The 26,381-nt window shown below is 38.1% G+C and overlaps 1 protein-coding gene across 2 annotated transcripts in view; it reads left to right on the top strand.

Moving 5' to 3' along the window:
• Positions 1–24,891, top strand: part of TMX3 (thioredoxin related transmembrane protein 3) — a 46,395-nt gene extending 21,504 nt beyond the window's left edge. For both annotated transcript variants that reach the window (XM_082641733.1, XM_082641734.1), the window contains 10 exons: positions 84–183; positions 873–950; positions 3,697–3,763; positions 7,519–7,617; positions 10,652–10,709; positions 10,907–10,960; positions 14,070–14,126; positions 18,442–18,571; positions 19,902–19,970; positions 21,438–24,891. In XM_082641733.1, the coding sequence (XP_082497859.1) occupies positions 84–183; positions 873–950; positions 3,697–3,763; positions 7,519–7,617; positions 10,652–10,709; positions 10,907–10,960; positions 14,070–14,126; positions 18,442–18,571; positions 19,902–19,970; positions 21,438–21,698 (973 nt within the window). In that variant the 3' untranslated portion in view covers positions 21,699–24,891. The remainder of the gene's footprint in view (positions 1–83; positions 184–872; positions 951–3,696; positions 3,764–7,518; positions 7,618–10,651; positions 10,710–10,906; positions 10,961–14,069; positions 14,127–18,441; positions 18,572–19,901; positions 19,971–21,437) is intronic.
• Positions 24,892–26,381: the final 1,490 nt, after the last annotated feature.

The raw sequence follows: 26,381 nt of genomic DNA, 5'->3' as shown, positions 1-26,381 counted from the left end.
AGGATGACATATAAATAGGAGTAAATTATGTACTATCCTTAGTTCAAGTGCAAGTTTTTTTGTTTTGTTTTATTTTCAAACAGGGCTCTAATTCGGCCACTTCCAAGTCAGCAAATGTTTGAACATGTGCAGAAGAGGCATCGTGTATTTTTTGTTTATATAGGTGGAGAGTCACCTCTGAAGGTATCAAATGATTTTATTCTTTAATCCACAAGCACAGATATATTGTAATTTAATTTTCTGTATAACGAGGGCTTCACCAAAAACTCAGGACTTATTTCACTCTTATTAGAAATACTTTAGTTGAATCTAAGTATTTTTATAATAAAAACACTTTGTCATATACCTTCTATAGTATTTGCCTTTATGAAACAGAATTGAGTAAAAAGTGGGTGGGTGTTGCCTGTGTTAGTATATTTCTTCTATTGACCTGGTTATTTAAATTTTGTATTGCTTTTTAGCATTTTGAGTCTTTGAAACTGCAACATGCAGTTTGAGTGTAAACTTTTTAAAAGCGAAAGCTCATTGTCTTAAGATTATTGTATGTATGTATGTTTGTGTTTGCATGTCAGACACATACATCTCTTCCTATAATCATCAAATTAAATTAATAAATATGAATTGAGCTTGTTATATTTAATGAACTTTATTTGAAGGCATATAAAAGCACTTAGTTACAATGGTCTTTTGCCTTAGAAACAGTTTATTTCATTTTCTTATATTTAATCTTTTCACATGAAAAGACTTAAGGTAGCTAATTGTGATGATACTACTTAGCAGTGATAGTACTTGCTCTGAATGTTTAATGAGGAATGAATTTTGATCTTGATTAATATTTAAAAGTCACCTTTTTTCTGTTTATATCTTCACAGGAGAAATACATTGATGCTGCTTCAGAATTAATTGTATATACATACTTTTTTTCTGCCTCAGAAGTCGTCGTCCCTGAGGTAATATTTAAAGTTGGATTTTTTTTTTTTTTTTTTTTTTTTTTTTTGCGGTACGTGGGCCTCTCACTGCTGCGGCCTCTCCCGTTGCGGAGCACAGGCTCCGGACGCGCAGGCTCAGCGGCCATGGCCCACGGGCCCAGCCGCTCCGCGGCATGTGGGATCCTCCCAGACCGGGGCACGAACCCGTGTCCCCTGCATCGGCAGGCAGACTCTCAACCACTGCGCCACCAGGGAAGCCCTAAAGTTGGATTTTAAGTAGTGTATTAATTACTATATATATTCAGCAACTGTTTGTTGTCCTTTAATTGTGTGCCATGCACAGTTTTAAGTCCTGGATTATTGATGGCAAGCAAAATCATCAGGACCCTGATAGGATGGAGTTTACGTTCTCATGGGTGGGGGAAGTGGACTGTTTTAGTATTGTAGATAAGAGCCTTCTCTTGGGTCCTCAGACTGAGATAGTGGTCCTCGGTAAACAAAGCTATAAACAGGATATCATAACTGCTCTAAAAAATAATAAAGGAGCAGTGTGAGAGTAAGGACGTTTAGAGGTGGGATGGCTACTCTCGACTGATTGATCAAGAAATGTCTGTCTGAGGAGAAAATACATCTGAACTGGGACTTACAGGATGTGAAGGGGCCACGCACAGATCTGTGGCCATAGTAAACCAGAAGCAAGGAACAGATGTTACATATGGCCAAGATGAGAACCTGCCTGGCATAGTGGAGTAACAGAGCCGTAGCCAGGGTGGCTGAACTGCAGTGAGAAAGGAGATGGGAGGTGGGCAGAGGCCAGTGGAGGCCTTCTAGGTCATGGCCACGCACGTGAGGACTTGGTCTCAAGTTCATTTTAAGGACATTACTCTGTGCTAAGTGCAGAAACAGTTGGATCAGGATGAGACTAGATCAGGAAGCTCAGTTGAACTCCTGAAATAATCTAGGATTTAGGCTTGAACGTTGGTAAGAGAATTAGGAAGAAGTGAAAGAATTGTATTTGGAGATCGAATTTTTTGAGCTTGTTCTAGAGGAAAAGAGGTGCATCAAGGATGACTCTTAGGTTTTGGCCTGAACAGCTGGTTAGATGGTGGTGGTATTTATGAGCTGGGGGATACTGGGGAAGGAACAAGTTGGAGTATGGGAGGAGTGATGGAGTTTTGAAGGTTTATTTATTTATTTTTTTTTTGTGGGACACGGGCCTCTCACTGTTGCGGCCTCTCCCGTTGCGGAGCACAGTCTCCGGACGCACAGGCTCAGCGGCCATGGCTCATGGGCCCAGCCGCTCCGCAGCATGTGGGATCTTCCCGGACCGGGGCACGAACCTGTGTCCCCTGCATCGGCAGGCGGACTCTCAACCACTGCACCACCAGGGAAGCCCCTGAAGGTTTATTTTAATTTAAGTTGATGTATTAGGCATCCAAGTACAAGCATCAGATAAGGGTTTGGAGATAAGTCACGGCTGCATAAATGAAATAAACTTCTTAGACATGGGATGCAGATCTGGGGGGAGATAAGAGGGTCCAGGTCCTAACAGCAAAGGACAATGAGAAGAAATTGCCAGTAAAGGAGGAAAACAAGGTGAATGGGAAGTCAAGATAAAAAGTGTTTAAGAAAGGAGTGGCCAATTGTGCAAGATGCTGTGAAGCAACCAAGGTGAGGAGAGGAAAGAACCATGGTGTTTGTCCCCATAGAGGTTGTTGGTGGTTTTAAGAGAAACAGTTTCAGAGGAGTAATGGGGACAAGTGACTCACTGGTGTGATTTCAGAGACTGGCTCACTCGGATACCCTTGAAAGGGAGAGATGCTGAATGCTGTGAAATACTCCCAGGGTACCTGTGTGGATGAGTTGCCAACCATGGGTGAATAGAGGCATGCTGGATGGTAGAGCCTCACCTGAGAGCTTTACCACTGCCCTTACAATAGTTATTTTCATGGTGCTGTAATGTAACCAGATCATTCTAGATCACCTGTGACATACCTTCCTCCCTTTCTAATCTTTCTAGGATAGCTGTCCTTATTTTAATTTTATTATTATTTTTACTTGATTAGTTATCTACTGATTTATTTGTTGTTGTGCTCGGTATTACCACACTCATGTAGTAATTCTGTGTGGCTTACCTAAATTATATCTTTTCTGCTCTGATACTGATTTCTCTACTGTAATTTTATTATTTTGAAATAAGTACAACACAGGTATAAGAAGCAGGTACCCACTGAATGGATTCCTTATTATTAATGGCCATTGTAAATTCCCATTCATAAAGCAGTTTATCGTTTAAGCCTGCTCTCACCTCTCAACGTGTGTTAGCAGATCTCACTCTCCTAACTCCCCAGTGAGGTGGGTGCTCTGAGTCCTGGATTCACGTGAAGCCGACTCCCCAGATGAAGTGATGGACTCGTTGTTTCACAGCCTGGGAGTGCTGTGAACCTACCTGTGCTGATTGCTACCTTAGCCCCTGCTCTTCTGCCGTTTCAGAGTGCCTCCTGGCCTTCACTTCCTGTGATATCTTTGAGTCTGTTAACAACTCTAAGAATATTTCATGGTTTCACCAAGGCAAACAGGGCACCGTGCCAGGGGGTGTATAAAGAGGTATCAAGACCAGTCCTTGGATGAGCTAGGGATTGACTGTGTTCTTTTTAACTGTTGGTAACTTTTTTGTGGTTGTCATTGTGGTTTTTCTCCCCCCGGTAACTTTCAATGCTTCTGAACTCACTGCTACCAACTGAAATTTTTTTTCTGATTTTCGCAGTATGTGTCCCTGAAAGAGATGCCTGCTGTGCTTGTTTTCAAAGATGAAACTTACTTTGTTTATGATGGTAAGTTCCAAAGTTTTAACTCATGTAAACACTTTATAATTACAATGTTGTATCTATTATAGGGCTGAGGTGTTGATGAAAGATTTAGTAAATGCAGCTACTGCTTACATTTCCTGTTAGTTGAATGACTGCTAGGTTTTTCTTACCCTTCAACTTTAGTTTTTCCACTCAGCGTTCTTTCATTCTGAGTTTGGCTACAGTAAATTTCTCTTTTTGTCAGATCATTTGCCTTTTTTTAGAAATGAGCCCTAGGCAATTTCTATACATTACTTTAAAATATTCAAAATTAATTTTAAAAAGGTCTAACATTTGAGACACACAAAGATGTGAAAGAAGTAAACCATCTTCAGTAGTGGTGAAGCCCTGGGGTATTCTTCTGTAGCTCCTTCTCTCCCTCCCTGACCGAAGTAACCACCCACCTGCTATTAGCATTTCTTTGTTGAAGCAAATACTTGGTCTATTTTAAAAATATTTTTATTATATCAAACACACATTATAGTAAAGAGAATGCTAAAATAATAAGACTCTACATACCTGTCACCCAGGTGAGACAGTTACTAAGATCTTACCACGTTTGCTTCAACAATTTTTTTTCTTTGTTGAAGCATTTTAACAAATCCCAGTGGCATTTCATCGCTATGTGCTTCATTATACGTCCCTGACTACATGTTTATTATGCATTTCTTTAAAAATGGGGGCTTTTTGGAGTTTCTTTCTTTAAGATAACCACATGCTATTTTAACACTTAACAAAATTAACAGTAATTCCTTGGTATTATCAAATACTACCAGAGTTCGCAGACTGGGCTTTGAGGTAGCTTAGGGCAGTACAGCAGACTCACAAGGGCATGCGGAGATAGTTCGGATTTCAGGAAGCATTGAAACTCGACATCTGTTGGACAGTACACAGCCACTGAAAATCAAAAGCGAATGCAAAATCTCACCTACTAGCGATGTTAGTAACATTGTAAATTACATACAATTGATGAAATAAAAAATTCAGTTTCTCATTCTTTTTTTTTTTTTTTTTTTTTTTTTTTTCTTTTTGCGGTATGCGGGCCTCTCACTGTTGTGGCCTCTCCCGTTGCGGAGCACAGGCTCCGGACGCGCAGGCCCAGCGGCCATGGCTCACGGGCCCAGCCGCTCCGCGGCATATGGGATCCTCCCAGACCGGGGCACGAACCCATATCCCCTGCATCGGCAGGCGGACTCCCAACCACTGCGCCACCAGGGAGGCCCTCAGTTTCTCATTCTAACTAGCTACTTTTCATATACTCAGTGGCCTTGTGTGGCTTTTGTTGGAGAGCACAGATAGGGACCATTTTATTTGTATCAGAAACATTCTAGAGAGTTATTTTTACTGAATCAAACTTGGGTCCACTCTTCCTGTGTGCAGTAAAGCCAATCTGCTGACGCCAGGTTGTGGTGAAGGAAAGGGCGGCTTCAGTGCAGGGCACCAAGCAGGGAGTCCAGGGCAGATAGTGCTCAAAGGCCAGGTGAGGGAGGGGAGTCACAGGGTATGTGATCAGCTGGTGCACAGTCCTCTGATTGGTTGATGGTGAGGTAACAGCAAGGGCCATGTCAGTTAACATTGTCCATCCTTAGGCTCCAGTAGGCCTGGGGGATAAGTGCTCCTGGTCATCAAAACAACTGAGGAAATGTGCATCAGATACGGTTACATAAGCAGAGAATATGGGGGAAGGGTCGCCCAGGACTGCCCCTTAGGGGTTCTGCTCAGTCATTTTATGATGGAGAAGAAACTAGAAGTGTTTGAGAGCTGTAAGCTTTGAGTTGCTTAAATGACTCAAATGAATAGAAGAATATCTAATAAAAGGAATATTTTGATTGTCTTGTTTTAGTCAAAGGAGCATTTTAATTGTTTTGACAATAACATGAAGACAAAGCAGTTCTAAAATCTTATATCTTCACTATCTTTAGATAAATGTGAGGACCTTAATCTGGTAGTAAGGCAGATAGATAAATATCCTGAGATTACAGAGAGAGTAACTAAGAATGTTAGATAAAGGAGAGAGATATGTAGTTAAATTGCAGGTGCATTCCTTTGCTCATTCATTGGATATTTGTTGAATGGCTGCATGAGACATTGGGCTTAAAAAGGAAATTAAGAGGAACTTACATATGTGAAAATGTGTTAAGGAAAATTCATATTCCATCCACTTATTCTTTATCTACACTCCTTGTATGATAAGCACTTAGTATATTCAATATATTGTCTTATTTGATCATTACAACAATCTTTTGAGATCAGCAGTCTTACTGTTTTATAAACAAACAGGATTAAAGAGATTGTTTTTGTTTTTTCCAAGTTAAAATAGTACGTGGTATAATCAAGATTCAGCCTTCAAATCTCTTGTTCTAGTTGCATTATGAGTTTCTTAACTCAGAGAGCCACTTCGCTTTTTTTGGAAAAAGGCCTGATTTTCTTTATTAAGGAATACATTGAAGTCTAAATAATGGCTAAGAAGTGCTCTTCCCCATCCATGTTTCAGATGTGGCCTCCGATGCATAAGAAAGAGAGGGGTAATGTGTTCAGTATCTACAGCTGTTTTGAAGGCCAACATTTTCTAACTCAGTAGTCAGTACTTAGAACCTGCCTGAAGTCTTCAGATAAAAGGTTACTTTGGAAGCTTATCCTACTATTACATTGTTGTTAATAATTTCAGGAACAGTGGGATGGGGCTTAGGAGGATAGTTTATTTCCTAATGAGTTTTAGATTTATCACTTTTGTGAATAATCTTTAGAAAATTTGCTTTTGACCTGGAGTGGAGATTATGGCCCAATAATCAACTTCTAGTTTTATGTTTGTTTTCCTGATTCATAAATCCAAATCCATAAATACTTTCAGATTTGCATTATATTACTTATTTTATAGGTTTGATAACTTGAAAATGTTTTGTTTAGCAATGCAAGTGACAGAAAAAGCACATCTTTCAAGAAATCAGTAAAATCCAGTCTTCATCCATATTGGTAGGCTTTTACATCAACTTCTTTTTCATGCAGTTGTAATAATTTTTCAGAATTACTTCAGAATTATATTTCTAATCAGGACATAATTCTCTTGGATATTGTAAATGTTTCCTGTCTGCTTATCAGAGGAAGTATTTGATGTTGAAAAGGACTGAAATAGTACGTGTGACTTTATATGTGAGTTTGTTTTACATATGAAGGAGGGTTGTAAACTGAGGTCAAAATGTCATAAAATAGAGAAGAACAAAGAAATTGTAATAAGAATTGCCCATAATGCCATCATCTAAGAATAACCATCAACTCAGGAAACCTATTTAATAGGAGTATATATATATGCCTTCATTTTATCATTCTATCAGTTTTTTTCATACTTTATTTTTTACAGAGTTACAGTCATATTGTAATATTGTTTTGTTACCTGATTTACCACTTAATTACTATAATTTTTTAAAATCTATAAATGGTCTTTCTCAACATGTACCATAATGATTTAAATTATTTCCTGTTTAGGATATTTCAGTTATTTCCTTTATTTTTATTTATCTATCTTTTGCTATTTTCAGTGGTGCTATAATGATGAATTGTTTTGTGCATTAATCCTTTTTCTACATTTGATTGCTTCAAATAGCTTTCTAAAAATGAAATTTATGAATTTAAGATTATGATCCTATGTCAGGCATTTTATACATGCTGCTAGATTAAACATTATAAACATTTTAACGTCATATTTACACTATAATTTATCAACTTTGTTTTGTTTTTTTAAGAGTACGAAGATGGTGATCTATCATCTTGGATCAACAGGGAGAGGTTTCAGAATTATCTTACAATGGATGGCTTCCTCTTGTATGAACTTGGAGATACCGGTAACAAGCATATATACAACTCTCCATCACACTACAAAACTTTTCCTTAACTGATTACTCCAATCTGTAGAAAATGAACTTTTTAAGTTCTATTTCATAATATCATTCCTTCTTTCAGATCTGAATGCCACTTCAACTTTATGAGAATATAGATTAACATTAACCAAAGAACATACCTTTGCATGTGGAATAAAGATTAGCTAGAAAGTGTTTACTAATAGAAGTGATAGTGACAGGGAAAACAGAGCCTGGAGAATAAGGAAATGAGAAAAAATAACCAAACAGAAAGCTGTCTGCAGGACGCTGATTTTGTAATAGGAGTTGGAATACAAATTATCACAACCTTTGAAAGCCCACTTTTACCTGTGAAGAAAATATGGGCATCAGATTGGCATGGTTTCTTGAAGTTATGTAATTGAAAATGATAAGCAAAGCAAATATAAATATAGATGCAAAAAAGAAAGCTGTAAGGAACTACAGCTGTAAGGACTGGTCTAAGATGTGAACTACAAAAATTCTAAGAAGCTAATAAGCATGTAAATTTTAGGAGGAAGTGTTTTGTAAATTTATAATGAATTACAAATAAGAAATAAGTCATGGTTATTGTTGCCACATTTGTTTCCATTCACAACTTTATGACAGTTGGATGAACTGTATAGTTTTAGATTAAGAATGGGAAAATGTTACTCAAGGCTCAATTTTTTTTTTTTTTTTTTTTTTCTTTTTGCGGTATGCGGGCCTCTCACTGCTGTGGCCTCCCCCGTTGCGGAGCACAGGCTCCGGACGCGCAGGCCCAGCGGCCATGGCTCACGGGCCCAGCCGCTCCGCGGCATATGGGATCCTCCCAGACCGGGGCACGAACCCGTATCCCCTGCATCGGCAGGCGGACTCTCAACCACTGCGCCACCAGGGAGGCCCAAGGCTCAATTTTTTTATCTGAGAAATAATAGGTATAGAGTTTCCTCTTCATGATTTCCTGCTCTTGGATCTGGTTAAGAATACAAATTAGAAGCGCTCTAACACATTTTTCTGTTACTTTGTAACTTTCACAGGATGGTATTTGTTCTGGTTCCTGAGCCTTCTTTTAATGTTTGATGATGCTTCTGTCTTTGCTTTCCTTACAGAGGGAGGTGTGTATTAGCTCAGTATTGGAAGTTGATGCGGAGACTGTCAGAGACTGTGTGTTTACTTGCTGATTCATGCAGGCCCGTGTGAAGGGAAAAGGAGGAGAATGTAGGAATACGGTAGTTCTGCTGTCAGTACAGCATCATAGGAGGCGGCAATTAAAATAGGCAGCTTTGCCAAAGCTCTTCAGTGTCTTCTCCCAGATTGATTTGGAAAGAAGTTGGCTATGGCAGTGTTTCTTTCTGTTCCCAGCGTAATTGCCCTGGTTGGGTGTCGGCTTCAGCTGTGCCCTGCTTGTGGTCCTACCTGGCCACTTGTCATATAAGCCCCGCAACAGACTCCTGGCCCTTGGTGGCTTCAGACACCTAGTGTATTTTCAGGACTTCTGGCGACTGCAGGTCCCTGCATCTTCTGACTCCTGCTTACTTTCCCGTTTTGTCCCACTCTCTCCCGTCTCCGGCCACGCTGACTGTTCAGTTTCCTGAAAAGGCTGTGTACCTTGCACCAGAGCACCTTTAAACATTCTGTTGTCTTTGCCTGGAAAAGTGTAGTGAATTTATATTCATCTGTCAAACTCAGACCGAATACTGCTTTCTTAGGAAAGTCTTTCACTAACCCCCTGGAACTCATTAGTTTACTCTTATAAAATGTTCTTTTATAAACCCCATGTCCCCGTCTTCCCCAAGTCTTCTGATTGTTAACCACACGTCTCTGTGTGTGTGATTGTCTTCCCCAAGTGCAGAGCTGTGTCTGTGTGCTCCTCACTGTGGCCTCGGGAACTAGCCCTGTGCCGGGTCCACTGCTCGGCACCCAGTGACTGTGAACTTAATACGCGAGGAACCCCCCGTGTCGGCCTGTGGGAAGATGCTGGACATGTAGGCATTTTGAAAAAACTCATGAAGCACTTCAAATTAAAGACATAACAGTAAAAACCAAACACTGAACAGTAAATGCAGTAATATTTCAAGAGGGGAAATAAACATTATGAACTAATGTTTTTAGCTGAGGGTTAAAAGAAGCGTCAAGATTGTGTAGAATTTAAGGTTTGTATAGACTTTAAGTATGAAATTAGAGAAGATATGGGGATGAGATTGAAAGATTGTCGATTTAATCCTACGTTTATGTACCTACTCTGAGCCAGAAACTATCCCAGTATTTTTGTACATGTAATCTCATTCAACTCTCCAGATGACTTTGAAATAGATAATCGTTTCTAAAATAAGTTGGCATCCGCTGAGGTTAAGGCACATGGCTAATGGATGCTGTGCTTCACTGTTGTTCTCCCAGGCCTGGAACATAATAGACCCTGCTGGGTCTGGTCTTCTGACTTCCATACCAGTGCTCTGGTTGTTACATCACGCTGCTGTCCTGGAGGATGTCAGAGATGAATATGATTTATGTTCTGTTGAGGGTTAAATAAATTTGAGTCAGTTTTATTTTGTGCATTAATTACTAGCAAACAGTGGCCCGTGGTACCAAAGGCAATAACATTGTAAAAATCATTTTCTTGTTCTATACCATTTTTTCAGAGCTGTAGTAATTCTTAGTATATTTCTTTTATCAACTGTTTCTTTATAGATTTAGTTTTCAACAAAATACTTACTTTAGTTTGTGGGTTGTGTGAAAAAAATAACAATTTGAGTATATGAATTGTTAAATATTTACTGTTATTGATTACTGATATTTACTGTTATTGATATTGATATTTGCATTTCAGGGATGGGAAGTAGGTGGGAGTTTATCACTTGGAGTCAACAGTTCACTGTTTCACTCTGCTAAGCATAACATGTTTAAGATAATTGGAATTGAATTCTGGAAACTATATACTATTTTCCTATTCATTGCTACAGTAATAATTGAAAAGTTTAATGAGGATTATTGAATTTAGATATGTCATTCTTAATTTCAGGAAAGCTTGTGGCTATTGCAGTAATTGATGAGAAAAATACATCAGTTGAACATACCAGGTATGGTGCCTTGAAATAGTTTTAAGCTTCAAATATCATCCAATTCAGACTTTACATGGCTTCAGATAAATTTGACATAGTATCTTTCTTTTCCTGCAGTGTTAGATATTAGATAAGGCAGCATATATTATAATTGAGTAATTATATTTTTCAAGTTGATGAAATGGAATATTCATGTATTTTTTGTTTTCTCACAGATTAAAGTCAGTTATTCAGGAAGTTGCTAGAGATTATAGAGACCAGTTCCACAGGTAGGTGTTTGCATTCTAGAAGGCTCCATTATCTTTGTCTAATTAGGTTTTGTAATACAGTAAAGCAAAAATAGGAGTATTTCATACTTTCAAAGATGAATCAAGGAGCTGAAGTGAATTACAGCATGTAGCATTTCAGTATGAATTGTTGGGACTTGAAATTTATTGATATATGCCTTACAAGTTTAGAAAAAAACTTGTAATTTGTATCATACCTGAGTCTTGATAGGATTTGGGATAAGTTGGTGGTAAGATAATATGCACATACAGGCATATACCTCAGAGGTATTGCGGGTTTGGCTCCAGCCCAGTGCAGTACAGCAAGTCACATAAATTTTTGGTTTCCTAGTACATATAAAAGTTATGTTTTTGTGTATTAAGTGTGCAGTCGCATTGTGTCTAAAAACTGTACGTACTTTAAAAATGCTGACCATCATCTGAGGCTTCAATGAGTTGTAATCTTTTTGCTGGTGGATGGTCTTGCCCCGATGTTGATGGCTGCTGACTGACCAGGGTGGTGGTCACTGCAGGTCAGGGTGGCTGTGGCTTTTTCTTAAAATGGGACAGCAGTGAAGTTTGCCTCATCCATTGACTCTTCCTTTCATGAACGATTTCTCCGTAGCATTGGTAGCATTTTACCCATAGTAGAACATTCAAAATCTGAAGCAGTCCTCTCAAACCTTGCTCCTTTGTCAACTAAGTTTATGTAATATTCTAAATCCTCTAAATGTTGTCATTTCTATAGTCTTCACAGCCTCTTCACCAGGAGTAGATTCCTGGAACCACTTTTAAGGAGCCTCTTTGTTTGCTCATCCATAAGAAGCAGCTCCTCATCCATTCAAGTTTTATCACAAGATTATACCAATTCATTCACATCTTCAGGCTCCACTTCTAAGTCTAGTTTTCTTACTGTATTCACCACATCTGCAATTACTTCCTCTCCTGAAATCTTGTACCCCTCAAAATCATCCATGAGGGTTGGAATCAGCTTCTTCCAAACTCCTGTTAATGTTGATATTTGACCTCTTCCTGTGAATCATGAATGTTCTTAATGGCATCTAGAATGGTGAATCCTTGCCAGAGGTTTTCAGTTTACTTTGCCCAGATTCATCAGAGGAATCACTATCTATGGCAGCTGTGGCCTTAGGAAACGCATTTCTTCAATAAGAAGACTTGAAAGTCAAAATGACTCCTTGATCCGTGAGCTGCAGAATGGGGGTTGTGTTAGCAGGAGTGAAACAACATGAATCTTACTGTGCATCTCCATCAGAGCTCCCGGGTGACCCAAGCGCATTGTCGATGAGTAGTCATATTTTGAAAGGAATCTTTTTTTTTCTGAGCAGTAGGTCTCAACAGTGGGGCTTAAAATATTCAGTAAACCGTGTTGTAAATAGATGTGCTGCATCCAGGCTTTGTTCATTTGTAGGGCAAAAGGCAGGATAGATTTAGCATAAATCTTAAGGACCCTAGTATTTTCAGAATGGTAAATGAGCACTGGCTTCAACTTAAAGTCACCAACTATGTTTGCCCCTAACAAGATAGTCAGCCTGTCCTTTGAAGTTTTGAAGCCAGGCATTGTTGACTTCTCTCTAGCTAGAAAGTCCTAGATGGTGGCTTCTTCCAGTATAAGGCTGTTTCATGTACACTGAAAATCTGTTGTTTAGTGTAGCCACCTTCATGTCTTATCTTAGCTAGACCTTCTGGATAACTTGCTGCAGCTTCTACATCAGCACTTGCTGATTCACCTTGCACTTCATGTTACGAAGATGGCTTCTTTCCTTAAACCTCATGAACCCACCTCTGCTAGCTTCAGACTTTTCTTCTACAGCTTCCTCTCCTCTCTTAGCCTTCATAGAATTGAAGAGAGTTTGGGCTTTGCTTTGGATTAGGCTTCGCCTTAAGGAAATATTGTGGCTGGTTTGACCTTCTACCCAGACCACAAAAACTTTTCTGCATATCAGTAATAAGGTTGTTTTACTTTCTTACCATTTGTGTATTCACTGGAGTAGCACTTTTAATTTCCTTCAAGAAGTTTTCCTTTGCATTCACAACTTGGCTAATTGTTTGCTGGAAGAGGCCTAGCTTTCAGCCTATCTGAGCTTTCAACTTCCATTCCTTACTAAGCTTGATCTTTTATAGCTTTTGATTTAAAGTGAAAGACGTGGGACTCTTACACTTAAACATTTAGAGGCCATTGTAGTGTTATTAACTGGTCTAATTTCAATATTGTTGTGTCTCAAGGAATAGGGAGGCCCAGGGAGAAGGGGAGGGAGAGAGATGCGGGAACGGCTGGTTGGTGGAGCAGTCAGAACACACAAAACATTTATTGCTTAAATTCGAAGTCTTGTGTGGGCACAGTTCGTGGCACCCCGAACATCACAATAGTAACATCAAAAATCACTGCTCACAGATCGCCAGAGCAGATATAATAATAATGAAAAAAGTTTGAAATATTGTGAGAATTACCAAAAATGTGACACAGAGACATGAAGTGAGCAAATGCTGTTGGAAAAAATAGCACAGATAGACTCACTCAAAGCAGGGTTGCCAGAAACCTTCAGATTGTAAAAAACATAGTATCTGGGAACTGCAGTAAAGCAAAGCCCAATAAAAGGAGGTTGCCTGTATACTCATACGTTTGAAATAAAATTAAATGAGCAATCACAAGTCAGATACAGACAGATGACGATTTTAATAGGAACTCAAAGAATAATGGAACATAAAAAATAGGTGATATTTTTTCCTGTATGCTAAATCAGTTTATTACTGTCATAAAAGACAGTCAATATAAATTTGTTGCATTACTTAACTATTATGCCCTTTTTATTCTAAGTCTTCTAATGATATATCAATGGTATATGTATTTCTTGTGTTACACAGTATGAAACAAAATAGAAATGTCTTAAAATTAGCTTAATTTGTTACGTGTTTGTATCTCAAAAGCCAGTAGAATTCATACTTTTTTATATTTATTGTATGTGATTGATATGTTAAATGTTTACAGTGTTTGCATGCTTACCAAACCCTAAATTCAGTGCTTTGTATTTATCTTTTTTTGTATTTAATATTGTCCTCTCTTTCTCTGTTCTTTTTGGTTGTTGTTGATTAGGGATTTTCAGTTTGGCCATATGGATGGAAATGACTATATAAATACCTTGCTGATGGAGTAAGTAAAATGCTAAATGACAAAATGATTTTGCTATCAACTCTATCAATTTTTTTTTTTTGCCACACTGTGTGGCTTGTGGGATTTTAGTTCCCTGACCAGGGATTGAACCTGTGCCCCCTGCAGTGGAAGCAAAGAGTCCTAACCACTGGACCTCCAGGGAAGTCCCAACTCTATAAATTTTTAAATTTCTGTTTTTCAGAGACAGGCAGGACTAATAGCTGAAAAAAGCAAACCTTTGTATATGCTAATGCAGATATTCTCTACCATTAAATATTTACTTTAGTTTTAAAATCTGTATTTGAAACTTATTAAACTTTAAAGTTCTCTATACTAAAAAAAATCACTCCCAATTTAATGTTGACAATTTATAGTATTTTGGAAAGAAAACATCATTCAAAAACTTGTAAACTTTGTAGTTTCTGTTTAACATGAACCCTAAGTTCAGTTTTAATGAATAAATGTAACTTAGAACATTTTTAGCATTCAAGAGTTAATTGCTGGGCTTCCCTGGTGGCGCAGTGGTTGAGAGTCCGCCTGCCGATGCAGGGGACATGGGTTCGTGCCCCGGTCCGGGAAGATCCCACATGCCGCGGAGCGGCTGGGCCCGTGAGCCATGGCCGCTGAGCCTGCGCGTCCGGAGCCTGTGCTCCGCAACGGGAGAGGCCACAATAGTGAGAGGCCCACGTACCGCAAAAAAAAAAAAAAAAAAAAAGAATTAATTGCTATTCTAGAAGAATTTAGCAGACTAAAGTAAGTTTATAGGAAAACTTTGCAGCTTTAATATAATATTGATTATGCTTATGATGTAAAGATCTGATTTGTCACTTCAGAAAGTTGATATTAGAAAACATTTACCAGACCTATACTGAATTAATAAGTTTCAAATAAAAGCCTACTCTATTCAGCGGACGTTTAGTGAATATTTGCTGTAAGTCACACACTGTGTTTGGCATTGCACTGTTGATGCAAAAAAATGAGTAAATTATAGAGGCCCTGTCTTCAGATGCTCACCGTCCGCTGGGTGAGACAGCACGGTGACTCCAGCACAGTGTGGGAAGGCCTGTGTGGTACGGAGCTCTGGGAGCACGGAGAGACCCACCCACACCAAAATGCACAGCAAGGCTCAGGGGCTCAGGAAACGCTTGCCACAAGAGCCGGTAATTAAGGGAGATTCTAAAGAATGAGAAGTAGCTGAATGAAGAATGCAACGAGGTTATTTCAGGCAGAGTGTAATAGCAAACACAAGAGTGTTTGGAAAATGGGTCTTAAAATAGCCCATACGTGAAGATGGTGGAAGCCCTCCAGAGCTTTACCAACTTATAAACCCAGAATAACATTCATAATTTTCAGGTAAGAGCCTAAAATTACGAAGTAAAGTACCTTTTTTTTTTTTTTTTTTTTTTTGCGGTACTTGGGCCTCTCACTGCTGTGGCCTCTCCCATCACGGAGCACAGGCTCCGGACGCGCAGGCTCAGCAGCCATGGCTCACGGGCCCAGCCGCTCCGCGGCATGTGGGATCCTCCCGGACCAGGGCACGAACCCGCGTCCCCTGTATCGGCAGGCAGACTCTCAACCACTGCGCCACCAGGGAAGCCCTAAAGTACCTTTATTTATTTATAATCAATTCATTATCCTTATTCCAATAAGAATTTGAGAGGGTTTACCGAAGACATAAAGTACCAGATGTAATATATAATGAAGAAATCAAGACAAAGGGAAATAAAATAAAGGATCTATACAATTACTAAAGGTACTTAAACAATTTGAATTTTTAATACTCAAGACAAAGTAGAAAAACATTGTTTATACATTTCCCTTCCCCTATAGAATAGCTATTGCTTATAGGAGTATGGCTGACCTTGTAGAAACCTAAGAGAAATTGCTATGCTATATAATCTCATAAAGGGGGACACATTATAATAGAAATGTATTTTTAATAGGATCTTTACAGTATATATAGTAGGGACTTCATTACAACCATTTATAATGTCCTTGGAGGCAAGCCAATAAAGTGATGCAGTAAAACATTTTGGGCAAGAGGCCAAAGCAATTTGCATTTGATAAATAACTCCTTGATTCAGGATAATACTCAGAATTTCTAGAGATGGATGGACATTCCTTCATGAGTATTATTTCTAATGTGAGTTGTGAGATAGAAGTTTTGCTACAGTTATGATCAGAGAACAATAATCTCTACCACCAACCCCTTATTGTTTGTTTTTTTTTAAATTCATACTTGGCTTTTTTTTGAGAGAAGAGAGAAGGCATATAATGATGGCTATATAATAATCGAAAGTCCTTAATGAGCACTTACCCTGTGACCAACACTGTACTGAGTTGTCAATGTATGTTTTCTGACTTTTACACTAACTCAGTAAGGTATAAGTACTGTTATTTCCATTTTATATAGATAAGGAAATTGAAATTTCTTAGAAGAAACTCAAGGAAGTTAAATAATAAGCCAAAGGATGCTCAGCAAGTAAGTCAAAGAGATGCAGTCCTCAAATGCAGATCTCTTACTGCAAAATCTCCTAGCTACTGTAAGATCAGTATTGACACATAAATTAGTAGAATTTAATAAGTATTGATGCCTAAAAGTTTTTGACTTAGGGCAAATACGTGATATCATATAAGATAGTTAACACTGTAGCATTGACGATGTTTTTTACTTTTTCTCAAAGTAAACAGGGTACTCTCAGACCTTTGGTCTATTAAATTATTTTGTGTTTGATTTTTGTGAGTATAGTTAAGAGGGAATAGGATGAGGTGCTATTTTTCATTGTTATTCAGATGGAATTATTTCAGAACAAACTGTTTCTAGTTCAGCTGTGTATTTAACTTTTTCATAAGATATATTTTTATAGGAAGACCAGGTTCTACTTCATTCCATAAAAATAGAATTTTGCTACTGATGCAGTATGATGATAACTAAACTGCTATAAGTTAAAAAGTTGTCTCATGTTTTTATAAACAAGAATGAAGCTAAGATTTTTTTTAAATTACAGTTAATTATTGCCTAACAATAATACTGGATAACAAAACACCCTGATACCCAGTGGCATAAAACAGCAATCCTTTATTCTCTCTCACTCATCTGCACTTGGCTAACCTTAGCTGGGCACAGACGTGGCTCCAAGCTCCCAGTTAAGTCCAGGTCTACCCTACGTGTCTTCCATGTCCTTGACCCTGGAGGGATATTTTCCTGGGGGATATTCTTCTCATGGCAATAGCAGAAACACAAGAAGCCAAGCACATTTCAAGCCTCTGCTTCAGTCATTTCTGTGCCTTCCCATTGGCCAAACCACACGGCTGAGCCCAACATCAGGGATCATGTTTTGCCTCAATGAGAGAAGGACGTGGTGTGGGGAGGGATAGAGAATTAGAAACAAGAAAGCAACCTCCTGGACCCAGTTACTTATGTGGTGATAATACAGTGCTGTAAATTGTTTCTACTGTAGAGTTTTGTGCTTTTGCATAATACATTCATATAGACATATGAATAACCGTAAACTGGTATGTAGGTGGCATACAGAATTAAGCACCTTTTTATGATTATGCAAAACCCTATTGAAGGGAAAAAAATTATTTGAAGTAAATGACACATTAGTAATATTATGGTTTTTGTCTGCAAAGTGAATTGACGTCTAGTATATCACTGAAGTACCCATGAGGATGGGGTGATTATACCATAGGGTAGTGGGAGTTCAGAGAATTTGGAATAGTATTTATTGAATGTGTATTATGTATTGATACAAGGAATGTGCTGGATATTTAACTTGAATTTTCTCATTTAACTTCTGTAGCAAGATAGGTACCCTGCCCCCCACACCTTTATTCATTTATAAATGAAAAATATTAGACTTAAACAAAGTTGTGGGAAAGCATCAGATCCGAACACAGGCAATGTAATTCTGGAGACCATGCTGTTCCCTCTCTAGTTGCCTGAATGCCCTTTAACTGAGGTGGGCTGTATATGATTAAAGTGATGGTATTTAAGGTGAACTTGTGGCCAGGAATTATATTGCCCAGAAATTGATACTTCATACATAATAATTTTTATCCTTAGGTTTGATAGTGAATATTCATTTGTCTGATGTAGTATACTAATAGTTTTCATAAATGTTAATTTAGCTGTTGTTTAAATTGATGCACAATTTGAAATTTTCTTTATGTAAACAAAGGAAGGCAAAGCTATGATAGCTCCCTCCTTTTGTACTTCTAGTTATTTAGATATAATTCAAATAAGTATCAGAATATTTGCTGTCTCTGTGTTTAACATGTATTTTGATTTCTTTTGTTTTTCTATTTTCAGTGAATTAAAAGTACCAACTGTGGTTGTACTGAATACTTCAAACCAACAGTACTTTTTACTAGATAGGCAGATTAAGAATGCAGAAGACATGGTCCAGTTCATTAATAACATTTTGGATGGCACAGTAGATGTGAGTTTTTGCTTTAACTGCAATGGGGTGATGGGAGGAGGTGGAGGAGAAATGAGTTATTTTCTTCTGATTCTGAAAGAAAGAGTCGGCCATCACCCGGGGTGAGGGGCAGGCCTCCATCCTTGCTTCTCTCACATGATGGGCAGAGTCACACTCCCCAGGACCTAAGTGGCAGAGGCTGCTAATGGGTGGAATGTTATTTGGAGGACATAGGTTGTCGTAGTGACGGGGGGAGGTGTTCCTGGCATTTGGAATCAGGGGCTGGGGATGCTAAGAGGTCTGCAGGGTACAGAGCTATCCGATAGCGAACTTCCTGACTCTTAGTACCTCTCTGGATTCAAGAATACAATTGCATTAAGTTACTTGGATTGGTTTTCTAAAAAAAACCTGTGAATAGCACCACAGTTTCTTAAAAGATCAGGAAATGTATTTAAAACCAGCCCCAGTGGAGTGTTCCAAATATAATCCTATAAAATATTTCTCAGAAATGATGAAAGGATAATCTTAACTGCTTTTTTTCTGTAAACCATATTGCAGTGTTTTTCAAACTGGGTTGTAGCCCGTATTAGAGGGTCATGAAATCACTTCAGCAGGTTATGGCCAACATGCATCTTAATTCAATATACTAGAATAAAATAAGAAAAGAAGAGACTTCAGTGCTTTTGTGACGTGTAGTTATTACTTTGTGAGACTTGTTTCAGCTTTACACAAACTGTATTTGAAAGTTGCCTCACAGAGTAACAAGTATTTCTTCTTTGGAAACGCTGTTAATCACATAGTAGGAATTTTATATTTGTGAAAATAACACTTGGTGAAATGATGCTCACCTGTATGAGTGAGAACCCTTCTATTTGTAAGTTAGTGAAATTCAAGGAATGAGCCAGACTTTAGGCATGGCTGAATGCAGGGGTTTGATGGATTTTCATCAGGAATTTTTCTCCCTCTGCCTTCCAGCACTTTTTTCTTTTTGGGTTTCATCATCGGAGAGACTTTCCCTGCAGGACAGTGAGGATATCCTGCAGCAGCTGTAACACTCTCAGCTAAACTGAAAAGCTGAGCAGGCTGGCACTTGGGTGGGTCAGCCTCAGCCGAGCTGCTCGGACTGTGACCAGGGAGGATGCATTTTCAGAGGAGAAGCAGACTGTGTTCACACAAGAGAGCAGAAGGAGGGTGGGGCAGGAAAACCAGTAAATATTTACTCCGTGGCTCTGTCAGGTGCTCTGTGTAATCTTTTGTAGTCAACTCTGGACCTGCAATTGTAAGATTATCTACCAGAAAAATGAAATAATAGTACTGAAATAACAGTTGTTTTTTGCTTGTTAAATTTAAGGCCCAAGGAGGGGATAGCATTTTCCAGAGATTGAAAAGAATAGTATTTGATGCCAAATCTACTATTGTGGTAAGTTGTGACAGTGTGTTTAGTGTCACTAATAATTGAGACTATATAGGTATATAGGTTATGTCTAACTAAGGTAAAATCTGGAATTTCAAAGGATTCGGTAAAAATACGTATTCTTGCAAGATAAGAACTAGTACATATTTACGTTAAGAAAAGATACTAATCAGGTGGATATTAAGTTTCTCCAGTTATTCATTTCTGTATGATTGGTGAGTTAACTGGAATTCAGAGTCACTTAACCTGATAGCATGACTTCAAGTGTTTTTCAGAGTTTCTTTGCTCCTCCTGCCCTTTTCAGTCCTTGGATCTGAAGCCTTCTTGCTGAGAACTCTAAGATATCTCTCTTACTACCCCAGCTTCAGCTGTCAGTCAGCTTGACTGCAGGGCAGCCCTAAATTTGTTGGAGCCTTAAACTTAGTTCTAGTTGTCTGTCTTGAGCTCCTCCACGGGTATTTTCATTCATTACAGCCAAAAGCAAAATAGAGCTAACCTTCTGTTGGTGAGAAGTCAAGTCATGCTAATAACTCATTAGTTAACTCCGTGCATCCTTCAGTTTGTCAGTGACCTCCTTGCCACGGATTGGGCCCTTATCCCATATGTGTGGCTGCTGCACTAGCCTCCACTTGGTGTTCACACTTGCTCTTGTCCTGCCTCCAGTCCTCTACCTAATTAGTATTACTAAAGTAATCAGTTCTGATTACTTTCCTTCCCTTTTCCAGTGATGCCCCTCACAATTCTCTGTCCGTCTCACATATTCTCCTCCTCAGTCTTTGAGCTCACACTGTACCCTGGCCTGCCCTGTTCTTACGCTTAAATTTCTGCCTCAAAACACCTTTATTCTGTGATGCCTTTTTCCATTATCTCAATCCGAAGTGACCCTGCTCTCCTCTGAACTTGTCTCTTTAGTTCTCAAGAGTTATAGTCACAATCCATAGAATATATTATAGTTTAAAAACCTATTCAGTTAAATTGCTTTTACTTTTCTGGGAGCCGAGGAGACAGTATATAAACTGAGGGAAATTATTAAGTTAATGTTGCTTTACTACTAACCAGACAAGTAAAAAATGTTATGTGATGAGAATATTACCTTCTTTATGGTCAATAACCACCCTTCTCCATAGCAGATTCCTACAGCCAGGATATAACTGTACAGCTCTTGGCACGTAATAGCCATCTCAAAGAGACTTTTATGATTAATGTGAGAAAAATCAACATCCTTTGAAAAGGTAGTGGAGAATTTGGTGCCTTTTTCTGCTGCCAGTAGCTGGTTATACATACACACATACATGGGTATAAAATTTCTAAAGGGTCTTTCACATGATAGTCACAACAGAAATATTGACATTGATTCACTGGAGCTAAACGCAAGTTGGATGGCAGCAAGAGGAAGAAATCTGTAGTGGCTTTAAATTCATTTGTGCTTTTTATATCAGAATACAAATGAGGGATGTAATTCTCTTTCCACAGTCTATATTCAAGAGCTCTCCACTTATGGGCTGCTTTCTCTTTGGCCTGCCACTGGGTGTCATCAGCATCATGTGCTACGGCATCTACACGGCTGACACAGATGGAGGTTACGTAGAAGAACGGTATGAAGTGTCCAAAAGTGAGACGGAAAGCCCAGAACCGGTAGAAGAGAGCAGAGAAAAACAGGAGCCCAGGAGTGGGGACTCTCTGGTGCCTGCAGTGCAAGAACCCAAAGATGTGTTAGAAAAGAAGAAAGACTGAGACTTTACTAAGATAAAATATTTCATAGTATTTCAAATTATTAAAGAGTCTATTTATTGAATTTAGACATTTAATCATGACCTTTACAGAAAAGAACATGGTGTTTGTATTTTGCTAACATCAACTGCATGGGTTATAAAATAGTCCTTCCGTAAATGGGGAGATGTTTGGAGCAAAGAGATGAAACGTTTGTCTAAAACAAACAAAATCAAAACACACCTTGTAGATGTTGTTCTGCCAGATCAGTTCTATTTGCATGTTCCTCCGTCTGAATATTCTGTGACAAAATTAAGATTCTTGGGCAGAATATTTAAATTGGCCAGGCAGGTAGAAGATACATGTATGACAGAGAAAAATAACACCTCCACCTCCTACCATCCATTCTCCTCATGTTTTGGATAAGATTTATATGGACAAAATTAAGTCTTTAAAATTTAGGCACTTTAAGGAGAACTAATAACTTTTTCCAAGGATCAAATTAAGATTATGAGATAAAATAATTTGGTTTTATACAGCATAGTGATTTTATTTTGTTATTTTTAAAGGAGAGGAAATGTTACTTTTTACCTTTATACTCAGTTGCATTATAAAACTTTCATATGGGCCTATATCATGGGGAAAAAATAGTCTTACGTTTAATCTTTGCAGCAGAAACAGGATTTACTTGGATCAGTGATTTCAAATGATGCCCTGGACACTGAGAAGGTGTCTCAGCCAACACAGCAGGAAGGGGTGGGGGGGGTCTCTGTCACCCCTACACTGCTTTAGCCAGAACAGCATACTTTTATTTCTCTGTTTTATATATTGGAATTTTGTCTAAAATTTTTTCTTTGGCAAAAAGCTCCTGCTGCTTTTTAAAAAGTAATATATATCATGTTTTTATTTTATGGTATGGTAACTTTATAGTAATTTATAATGTAGTGTGCGTGTATGTATATCTGTATATACACATACACACATACACATATAAAATTTATTGACATACATCTGTTATGTAATATTATGGGCGTGTCTGTGTTCATAATGAGTAAAGAGTGGCATAATCAGCCTGTTTAGAAACTTCATGTCCGGTAATGAAAGACATCTGCCAGTACCTTCTCTATCCTCCCCGTTGTTATCCATTTCAGCTAATGACCTCTCATCTTCTCTCCATAACGGAATAACATAGGAATTCTATCCCAAGTTATGTACAAAAACTGGTATTTTTTAAATAACAGTGTGGTATGTTTATTGTAGATTAGTTTATGTTTGAGACCTTCGTTTTAGCTAAGTTTAGGATTTTTATTAAGTGACTATAATCTGGGTGGTTATTCATTGAGTTATGAAACATTTAAAAATGTTTCATCACTTTAAAACTATGTAATTCATGGTCCTGATAGGGAAGCTGTTTAGCATGGCTATTTCTGATGCCATGCTGATCACTACTAACCTGACACTCTTATGCCTTTGTCCTAAGGAGTTACTAGGAATTGCTCTCCCGTACCATTTAGTATATAGTCATTACTTGTTCTTCATGTTCGGCACCCCATTATTATCATTTTTATAAATGAAGCACATATGCAGTCACAGGAAATTTCACAAAATACTAGAATGAAATGTTATTCTTAAATGGAAATTGGAGATAAATGCTGTTAATTTAACAAGGAAATTTCTCTCTAAAGAGTAATGAGAGAGTCTTTTGGAAAATAGATATTAATGTTGGCAGCAGTCAAGCTTACTTTGCAGCTGTGAAAAGCTTAGCTAAATACACATGCCTCACGTTAGTCTCAGCCTGGTAGGGAACTTACAGCTTAGCCACTACCAGTGACAGGAGGAAGCTGTAAAAATGTCATGGCTTTTTTCTTCATGTTTATCACTAACAGATGTCTGTTATCTGCATGGTTTTGTCTTTTGTCAAGTACACCTATAAATTAAAGACCAAAACTGGGAAAAGAAAAAAAAAGGAGCAATGCTTAATATGTATCAACAAAGTCCAGTGTTCTTTGTATTTCGAGATTTTCTTGTCTATAAATTAATGCCTTAGTTCTCTGTTATCTTTTTTCACAACACTATACTGTTGCCCCATATTCTTACTTGTGTTTTCAAAATGTGTCTATTTGGGAAACAAAAAGTATAGCTGGTTTGTAAGTGAATATTTTTTTTATTAAAATTTTGCTTTTTACTCATTTCTAGGATATTGTCACAATATCCTCACAAAACAAGTTGAAAACTTTTGCTCACTAGTATGGTTTTCCCCTCAATGTGATATCAGCGTTTACTAGAAATGCTATTTTCATTTTAGGAAAAATTACTTCAAAATAAAGGTAGGTTTCTTAATGAATCTTGTAGAAGAACAGAGATATCATCCTAATTCAGTGATGAATCTCACTGTGATTACATATCAATAGGGGGAATACCCTTCAGTAAGTTGGAGTTTTGCCTTCTCTTTCAGTTGCAATAAAGTTCTGTTTCTGACTTCTAATATTCAAGATCCTAGATGCTTGCTGTTGCTGAATCTGGTGCTCAGACAGTTTTTAAAGATATTTCAAAGAGAGAAAGTGCATGTCTTTAATGGAGCAGCACACCTCATTATAGCTTGCAGTCCTTTTTGTTTCATTGTATACATTAATATTTCTCTGTATCTGAAACTTAGGTGGATTAGACCTGGAATTTTCATTTGCTTCTTTATCCATAGTGCTCCCTGGTATCTGAGTTAGAAATAACATGAAGAGCCAAATGTCTAGAGGCTGAAGGATGGGTCTGTATGAATAGTAAAACAATTAGCTATATTGTTTTTATTCGGTGGATATTTGTTCTTGTTGATATTTCTTGTGTTTTGTTTCAGGGGCTTTTGGATTTTGATTTTGCAAACAGTAATTTAAATATTTTCATCTTTGCTTCATATGATATGGAAGTAGGACAGGGAAAAATCACTCAGCTATTCTTTTTATATAGAGAGTGTTCAAATAAACAAGTGTAGGATGTTAAGACTATCAATTAATTGGTGGGATTAGGTTTGCCATTTTATTTTTATAAATATATATTTTTTCTGAATGTGTCTGAGTCCAAGAGTGGGCAAAAAATAATTTTCTACTTTGGACTAATCTATAAAGGTTTTTGAAAGTTTGTGTTACTAACTCGTTGAATTCATGATATCCTGCCTTAAGGCACCAATTGTAAATCTTCATTTTTTAAAATAAATTAATTGAAAATATGTAACCGTTTGTTATTTTTACCATTTATCTTTTGGTTGTCTGGGATGTAAATAATTCTCTATGCAAAGCAAAAAGGACAGTTGAGACTTCATCTTCCACAGTGGTTTTTTTTTTCCTTTTATTAATTGTAAGTTATTTGTAATTATAGAAACATAGTTCTAAAATTTAAACAGACTTGACAGAGATAAGATTGTAATCTAATTCTTTCATATTGAAGGTGAAGAACCTGAGATTCATAGGTTTGATATATTTTGTATTTGTAAAACCTGATCATTTTAAATATTAATTACAGAGTTTAAAGCTAGAATAATTGGATTGGAGTCCTTGATCCAACTGCCAGAGTGTCATCTTGGATACAACACAACCACCCCTCACTTTCACTGTCACTAAAATGGGAATCTAAAGCCTCAAGGTTTTCTTTTTTTTTTTTTTTTTTTTTTTTTGCGGTATGTGGGCCTCTCACTGTTGCGGCCTCTCCCGTTGCGGAGCACAGGCTCCGGACGCACAGGCCCAGTGGCCACGGCTCACGGGCCCAGCCGCTCCGCGGCATGTGGGATCCTCCCAGACCGGGGCACGAACCCGTTTCCCCTGCATCGGCAGGCGGACTCTCAACCACTGCGCCACCAGGGAAGCCCAAGGTTTTCTTTTTTAAAATAACAAACAAATGGGGAAAGTATATTATGAAAAAACAAAACTTTATGCAGATTAATGTTTTGTAATTTGTTTTTCCCATTTTATGCCATGAGCATATCTTTTAGTGAGAATCACCCTGGCAAAGGAATAACAGCCACAAAATTGGTTCCACACAGCCTGTGGATGTGTGCAGACTGACTGGTTAGAACAGGCCTCTTCTGATAAGAGCCCTCAACTTTTTTTTTTTTTCCTAAGTCCATTCCTATAAACAGAAAAGATGTTTTAAACAAGTAGTAAAAGGGGGGCTATTATTTTGTTGCAGTTTATTCTTTCAGCAAATGTTTATTACATGTCTTCTATGTAGCCCTGAGGATACAGCAGTAAAAAGGCAGTCACAGCCTCACTCCTCATGGAGTTTTTAGCTGCAATAACTGGTACTCAGGCTTACTTAAAGCACTCATTTGTAAGTTTTCTACTTTTCTGTTTTTCTTAGTTTCCCTTCTCATATAATTTGTTGTTCAGCATCTCATTGTTGCTATTAGATCTTTGGGACTCAGAGGGTAAGAGACCAGGACAATACAGCTGGCATCAGTACGAAGGGGTGGGATTTACTCAGCGCGTCTGTGACTGTCTGTGGGTGGATGACGGGGAGGGGGAGCAGTTCAGCGTGAGGGACACTGGACAAAAGGGACCTCCAGGGACACAGCTGGCTTCCTGGGGGGTCAGAATTCCCACATGGAAAATATGTAAACATAAGCCGACATTTCCTTCTGAGACAGATTCTGTAAGGCCATAAATGCAAGCACTAAAGCCACCCTCTACGCCGATGTTTACAACCGTTCCTTCCCTTTCCAGC

Source organism: Mesoplodon mirus (assembly GCF_964341445.2).
Source record: "Mesoplodon mirus genome assembly, chromosome: 13".
Lineage (NCBI taxonomy): Eukaryota > Metazoa > Chordata > Mammalia > Artiodactyla > Ziphiidae > Mesoplodon > Mesoplodon mirus.
Note: the sequence above shows the minus strand (reverse complement) of the source record. Positions and strands in the feature narration are given on the sequence as shown.